The sequence below is a fragment of the Stylophora pistillata genome, chromosome 12, assembly GCF_964205215.1.
Source record: "Stylophora pistillata chromosome 12, jaStyPist1.2, whole genome shotgun sequence".
NCBI lineage: Eukaryota > Metazoa > Cnidaria > Anthozoa > Scleractinia > Pocilloporidae > Stylophora > Stylophora pistillata.
This window is the reverse complement of record NC_142530.1, coordinates 16284055-16291909: the sequence shown is the minus strand read 5'-3', so window position 1 is coordinate 16291909 and position 7855 is coordinate 16284055. Positions and strand designations below refer to the sequence as shown.

The window sequence follows — 7855 nt, the reverse complement described above, 5'->3', positions numbered from 1 at the left end:
CCTTGGCTTTCATTTGATGGCTTTGAACTTTTGCTAAAATTAGAATTTGTCAATCATTCGTCGCAGAGACACCGCGTAGCAGCACGTTTCCCCTATGAATATAGAAGTACATATAATTTTTTTTTGTTTTTTTTTTTTGGCAAAGTCAACCAGTTGAAAAACATTAATGACAGCTGCGTGTCATGTTGAAATTTACAACACAGGTGACGGGCTGATCAATGCCCATCTTCGGTTAAAACAAAAGAGGGCATCTCTCGAGTTTGTAGGTTTCGTCGGCAAAATCGGCGTCGATAATTCTATCGTTTTCTCAGGCGTCTGGTCAACCAAGCTATCACCAGGTATGATATGAAGTGTAGAGCTAAAACAGGAAATGGGACGGCCAAGCAGACCGTGTAAGACAGAAGGTCGAAAAAAAGTAGTTCAGACTAAGGGAAATTCTTGTAATTATGTAACAATTTCCCCACCAAAATGCCAGGACACTTTTAAAACACGCAATCTGAAAGTTACTCTCAGTTACCCCTTCCATAGATAAAATTTGATGTAAATCCGTGTCGCTGCAAATGCCAAGGTCATGTAGGACGAAATAAATCGAATTCTTGCCCGCACACTTGGCAAGAGCTTGTGGAACTCTAAGTTCACATTCTTGGCGCTCAAGCACGATCTTGGAACTGTTATTAGAATGTTAAGGAGCCACGAAACGGTTGGTGCTTTCTAAGAAATTTAAGCCAAATTCCCCATGTCCGTCCCTTCGCCTTTCATTTTATTGTTGTCATATTACGTAATCTCCTTAATTCGAGTGGAAAGTAGAAGTAAATCGGAGCCATCAAGACGGAGTGTAACTTAAAATGTTCGTGACTCGCCTCCGTAAGTTTCTGATGACATTAATTAGTGAATTAGTTGATTAATGAGCTAAATCAGTTTCTTATTGCAAAATTTAGTTCCTCGGACCCCACGTTGACTGGGGTCTGCACTTAGACAACGGATGTCTTTCTTCTTTTCGCTTAGCGGTTAAGTCTCTTATAAGTTGCCAGTTGATTACCATTGTTTAAGCTTGTCCACGCTTTTAAAAGATGGAGCTGTTTTAAGGTCAGAGATTTCATCAGTTTCATTTCAATACGCTCTAGGCAAACAATCAATTGATATTATACCACATACAGGGTCACTGGCGGTCTGCGCCAAGTAAAATTGTATTCGTTGCCTTGGATCGTTTCCATGTTGAGCTAGTCGCACGTGCATGCACGGTGACAGATGTGTGTCTAAGTTTTTTGCATATCTATATATTTTCTCTGGCAAACGGACAGAGCATTTTTTTCCCGTTACAGTCAAAGAAAACGCAGGGCTCTGGGCTAACTGACCCACATTTGTTGGCACTTCTTGATATCATTCTGCAAATCTTGTATAAACTCAATTCCTGAGATATACCTGTATGAACTCAGATAAATGAGCAATCATCATGGGCGAAAGTCCACCATTGTTTTACGAAGTAATATTTAAAAATTCTTGGTAATTCGTATGAACTGTTCGTTCAACACATCGAGTTTTACTTTCTACAAAAATTGCATGCAACACTGAATGATATGGTTGTTGATGTTTTAACTAGTTGTTTTTTTTTTTACCTTATATTTTTTACCTTATATTTTTTACCTTATATTTTTACAACAGTGCTTCGAATTTTATCATCTATGATTTTTTTTAATGTATTTTTTCTATCGCTATTGCTTGAACACAGAATTCTGAAAGGATCCTGGTTTTCTGTTTTACACAGTATACCCAAGAAGGGGAGATCAGTTTACATATCCTCAGGGACTCAGCGCATGGAACGTGCGTAACTCTCTGTACTGTTGCAAGATAATTTTTGCATTTGAATCCTGTGAATGGATATTCGTATGGCTTCTGAACCTTCGGTGAATAGTGAGGTTGAGGTGAGTCATATTTTGAATTATTGAATAAAGTTTGGGTGATTTTTTTATCATTTCAAAATTAAACCGATTCACGGAAGATCGAAGGACTGCTTCTCATTATAAAGTCATGTAGCTGATAGGGTTTGTTTTTCTGCCCTCGTTTGGCAAGTGTCTAAGTTGGGTTATTTCAGACCTTCGGCTCATAAATCGACTTCTTTGAGTTTCGCTGGTTGGTCTTCCACTTAAATCCCAAATTGTGGGAATTCGCTACACATTGCGGCGCCTAAGACCGTCAGGTATTACTAAGGGCGGTGCACTATAATTAATGTATTTATATCCGAAAGAACATAAAGGTTATAAGAGTATAGTAAGAGTTCATAGTCCATAGCAAACAAGTAAGCCTTGTAACCGGCTTTCAAGGGTGGATCAATATCATGGAAATGATCTTAAAATGCATGCCTAGCTTCATGAATACTGTCCAACATCTTCGAGGAACATCATTTACTCGATGCAACGAGTTCTACATGCTAACTGAAGCACTTCATACCACAGCGATAATCTGTTGAGCTTAAATGTTTGGTAGCTTCCGTACGAGTAATGTTCATATCGATCGTGATTCAGGAATTAAAGAGCGGTACGATTTTATGCTCTCAGTGCGTTTGGATCCTCAGATGATTCGTAGATGCAAATTTGTTCGAAGAGGATTCCATCTGAGTCGCTCGATCGACTTCAAAGGCATACACGACGTCTCTTCGCAGGGTGGAACGGGCACGTCGTTCAGTCCTCGGTTGGTCGTTTATCATGCAGTCTAGAATGGATTTCATCATCAGCTGCACTGTATTTGCTTAACTGACCTGCATAAGAATCTTATCCACTTTGCTAACGGCAATACTGTTATATAGGTGTTCCCGGGTAGGTAGTTGGCATACTTTGTTTGTTTTGTTGTCCGAATTGTAAATTCAAGGATTGAAATTATCGATCCCCATTTTACACGCTGAAATTAAATACATCGCTGAAAAATTTTAGTTAGACCTACCTGTTTACATTGTGAAATACACAAAGCAAGTCTTTCTTTTGCTATTTATTTTGCGATAATTAAGATACAGTAATCGCCAACGAATATATTAAAAGCAAGATCAGTGGTCAAAACAAAGACGGAAGAACAATCAGGCCTGGTTTACTCTAAATACCGAATTGAATTTTAATGAGATTGCTTAAATCTCCTTTTCTGATCATGCAGAAAATGATCTTATTTGCCGGTGAGATTGGAAGTCAAAGGACAGAAATATTACCGAAACTGCAGGTAAACGAGCAAATACACGAAAATTTGTGACTGTTTGTTCTTCATGAACGGAATATTGAAATTGCTTATTTCGATAAACACTGCAGTAACCACCTTATGTCTATGGACACTGATTCTCGATATGTTTTTCAGGATTTTAGGAAATCGATGAGAGGCTTGAAAACTTTTCTCTGTATTCAGTTGCGGTTGCCAAGAACTTTCGTTTCAACTTTGAGTTTGGTATCAGTGCAGGGAGACTTCCCGAAAGCACCTCTTGTTCCATGGCGTGGTTCCGCGCATAATATTGAGACTATTGTTCTATATTTGGCTTAAACAAATTGTGCATTTGTCTGCACAAGCAACTAATTATCCTGATTCCGGCTCAGACGATCTGGGCTGAAAATCCCTGCTCGCTCAAAAAGTCTAATGGAAGCTATCACAATTCTCATTCTGGGAGAAGCACCATTACTGAATATTAAGATACTTTTTTATACAGTAGCATTTTTCTCTTAACCCCCCATTATGGCAAGTGTACAGGGGTTTGCTGAATTGACTAATGGACTTTGTGCGAAATGACGCAGTTAAATTGGTTGCAATTGTGATAGGAAAAATTGTGGATTCATCAAATTTAGCTTGCGTGGCTTTAATCAGGCGTATAAGCATTATTTTATATCATTATAATCTTTTTATCTATAGTTTTCTCATTTTTGGGTTGCAACTGGAGTAAATGTAAGTGGATTTTATGTTCAATTTCCCAACGTATGTAAGTCTACGTGAACAAATATATTTTTAAGAACACCGAGAGTCTAATCAAGTGTCTCGCAGTTTATGTCCTCTGGCCACTATAAAGAAAAAAATCAATAATGATATAATTCACTTTGAACCACACTCCTAATGACGATCAGCTTCACTAACAGTGCTCGTGTTAATCGAACATCTGCACTGTCACAGATGTTCAGCTATTCCTCGTTTTTCTATCGAGCTGTCATATTCTTATTTTGATTTTCTTTAGTTTTATTATTTGTGGGTTGCACTTGAAGTATGTTTAAGCGACTTTTATGTTCAATTTCCCAACGTATGTAAGTCTATGTGAAAATATTTTATAAACAGCACCGAGTGTCTAATAAAGAGTAACGTAGGTTATGGCCTCTGGCCACCGAAAGAAAGGTAATAATATAGTAGGGCCATAAAAAAAAAGTAATGATATAATTTATTTTGAACCACACTCGTAATAACGATCTGCTTCACTAACAATGCTCATGTTAATCAGTGCATCAGCACTGTCATACATATGCAGAGATTCCTCGTTTCTCCATCGTGCTTTCATATTCTAATTTTGATTTTCTTTAGTTTTATTATTTGTGGGTTGCACCTGAAGTATGTTTAAGCAACCTTTATGTTCAATTTCCCAACGTATGTAAGTATACGTGAAAATATTTTATAAACAGCACCGAGTGTCTAATAAAGAGTAACGTAGCTTATTGCCTCTGGCCACCGAAAGAAAGGTAATAATATAGTAGGGCCATAAAAAAAAGTAATGATATAATTTATTTTGAACCACACTCGTAAAAACGATCTGCTTCACTAACAATGCTCATGTTAATCAGTGCATCAGCACTGTCCTGCATATGCAGATATTCCTCGTTTCTCCATATCGTGCTTTCATGTTCTTATTTCGATTTTCTTTAGTTTTCTAGTTTTTGGGTTGCAACTGAAGTAAGTTTAAGCCGCCTTTATGTTCAATTTCCCAACGTTTGTAAGTTTATGGCTACGTAAAAATATTTTTGTCGCGTAGTTTATGGCCTCTGGCCACAAAAAAAAAAAAATTATATGGCCTCAAAAAAGAAAAATTAATAAGGATATAATTAACTTTCAACCACACTCTTAACGATAATCCGCCTCGCTGAATGCTCATGTTCGCCAATGCATCAGAATTGTCACACGTGTTCAGCTATTCCTCAACTCGTTATCATGCTTTAATTTCATAAATGTATTTTGATTTTCTGTGCCCAAATTAAAAGCAACCATCAGTGCTTTAAACTTCATCATGTTGAAGGATCGAGGATCAGAACTCTCTAAACAATATGGCGACCGATGTCATGTTACAGAAATAACTTATCATCCTCGTCGCAAGAACGTGCATAAGATCATTCTGAACTCGCCGGAATATTGTACATGTATGCTATACACTCATTTGTATCGAAGGGTGGTATGTGAACCACACTATGATATGGTCTCATAATGATATGTTGTGGGGTCTTTCGTTTGTTTTGTTTAGTTTGGGTGCGTTTGTTGCAGTTTTTCTCTGCTCTGTTTTGCTTATTTTTTGTTCTGTGTAGTACTGTTTTGTATTCTTTCTCAATTAAAGAAAATTAAAAAAAAAAACTTTGTAAGATCATCAAATGAAAGATGTTGATGTGTGTCCTGGTGTAGCTTCGATGTCGATTTTGTTTAGTGGTCTCAGGTAAATTTTCAGCCTTCACCAGATTTATGGATAGAGTCATCCTCGATCATTCATTATGCAACGGTTGTGAAGCATTTTCCTACCCGATGTCGCCTACGTCATGTCATCGTGATCACTTAACAATTTTTTTCACATAAACTGAATACTTTTGCGAGCTGTTGATAATATGATTACAAGATTAGGGGACACACTTCAAAATGGTAGCTTTTTATTCTTCGCAACATTAAAAAAATTACTGTCTTATATTACAATGAATTAAATTAAGAATGATCGTATTAATGGAGCATAAGGTTATTTTCATATGGTTTCGGATGGCCGAGGCAACCTTCTCCTTCCAAAAATCTTTACGGAGCGTTAAAATCTGAGCTGTGAGGTGTAAAAGGTGCTCTTTATGGCATATAAGCTTCTCTCGGACCGAAGGAAAGGATCTGCAATAAATGTTGTGCAATAAATGTTGCGTCAAGTCTGACGGCAGTATCAGGTCGATAGCGTTTATTTTGCAATTAAAGGCGTTTTCTTCATAGATCGAAGCCAAACGCTTTCTAACTACCGCTTATGACTTCTCCTTTTATCTTCTTGGAGGTCGGAGTTAAAGATGCTGGTACTTCTCACACCTCTTTGTAAAGTCTAGCCACCACTTGACCATGCATGCCTTGGGTGCACGACCATTTCACTCAAGGCGCCATTTGTATTTTTTTGTTGTTGTTGTTGTTGTTTTTTTGTTTTGTTTTGTATTTTTTTGTGCGTTTTTGGTTTTTTTTGTGTGTGTGTGTTTTTGTTTCTGTTTTTGTTTTTTGCATGTTTGGTCTCCGCTGACCTAAACCACGCAGGCTCCGGAAACAATTTGAGCTAACTCCTCGGGAAAGTTGTCTCGGGTGAATGACGGCTAAAGAAGAAACGCGTTTGAATAAACGCCAAGAGATCAGAATCGGTGAAGAGAGCGTTAGATGTTACTTCAAAATTAAACAGCCATGGGTTTCAGGTGATGACAAGATTGCATCTTATGTCCTTCTTCCTGGTTATCAACCTCTATAGCGTGCCTCAGTTTCCTGTCCTATTTTAACCTTAGAAGGCCGCGTTTTAGTGTTATTGTTCAGACAAACCTGCATATATCATTGTCATTCTAGGACGAAAATTCGGTAAAAAAAAAAAAACAAAAAGAAAAAAAAAAGAATATGCAATTAAGTCTTTGCAGGAAAAAGAAAAAAAAAAAAGATATAGTCCATACTCCCCGGCGGGGAATCGAACCCCGGTCTCCCGCGTGACAGGCGGGGATACTCACCACTATACTACCGAGGACTACACGAGTGACGCAGGAACTTTTTAGGAATTTATAATACTAATCACAATTTAATCGTTCCGCTGACCAAGGATTCGTTTTCACTCGTCTTCTATCAACTCTTTCTCAACTGATAGAATTTGTATTTGTTGAAAACGAAGGCCAGTTTGTACCGTGTAGTTCCTTCATTTGATTAACGTTATCAATTTCCTGTTGTTAGAGATTTTATAGCCCTTTGCTTTTTCAAAACTTTTTATTTCTATTGAACTGACACGTCAAGGTAAATTCAAGTGGTTTTCTGTTCAAAACAAACATGGACGCGCGTAATCGCTCGTTTCAAACTTTTGCCTGATTTCATGTAAGTCAAAAACGGCATTGGTGTTTCCACTGCTCACATTCATGGATTCATGACACACCTGGTATGTACCAAACTGATGTAGGCTAATCAGATCGCCAGTAGCTTTTTCCCAACTGCACTTTAGCTAATACTCTTCGCCGATCTCCCTCACAGCAACCTTGTCGATATTCTGTTGCTTTTCTAGTGTATTTGCATTGACACGGCACAGATAGCCGTCTCACCAGTGGAAATTGTGAATCAACCTCCAAATCAGGTTTGTGAGGGTTAAAAACTATACAAGACACAGATGGAAAACTTTAATTGTAATTTGTGGGAATCTGCTGTAGACAGTAGACCATCAACTCCAAAAATTTTAACTGGGGTCTTTAACTTAAAGCTGGCATTGTATAATACATTGATGTGGGGTGATATAGGGGTGATATGGGGTGATATATAAAATACATTGATATGGGGTGATATAGGTGATACAGTTAGAAATTAATTTTTTAGTGTTTTTCTTTTATTGATTCTAGCATTCACAATATACTTATTATTTTACTTTCCGTAAGTAGAGAAAAGACCCAGCTATGAA

At 37.6% G+C, this 7855-nt stretch overlaps 1 protein-coding gene and 1 non-coding gene across 10 annotated transcripts in view; one reads left to right on the top strand and one right to left on the bottom strand.

Annotated features, from left to right (window-relative positions):
- The first annotated feature begins 1619 nt into the window (after positions 1-1619).
- The window catches only part of LOC111342799 (STE20-related kinase adapter protein alpha), a 32153-nt gene continuing 25917 nt past the window's right edge, over positions 1620-7855 (top strand). For 2 of the 9 annotated variants that reach the window (XR_015994069.1, XR_015994070.1), the window contains exons 1-2: positions 1620-1922; positions 7469-7537. Coding sequence is in view for 5 of the 9 variants with exons in the window: in XM_088741370.1 (XP_088597496.1) it covers positions 1875-1922; positions 7469-7537 (117 nt within the window). In the remaining 4 variants the exon portion in view is untranslated. Of the gene's footprint in view, positions 1923-2047; positions 6630-7026; positions 7346-7468; positions 7538-7855 lie in introns of those variants that run through there. The other 7 variants (XR_015994068.1, XM_088741374.1, XM_088741370.1 and 4 more) reach the window with 6 other exon arrangements.
- Positions 6875-6946, bottom strand: Trnad-guc (transfer RNA aspartic acid (anticodon GUC)). The gene has a single exon. It is a non-coding gene; the product is annotated as a tRNA-Asp (tRNA).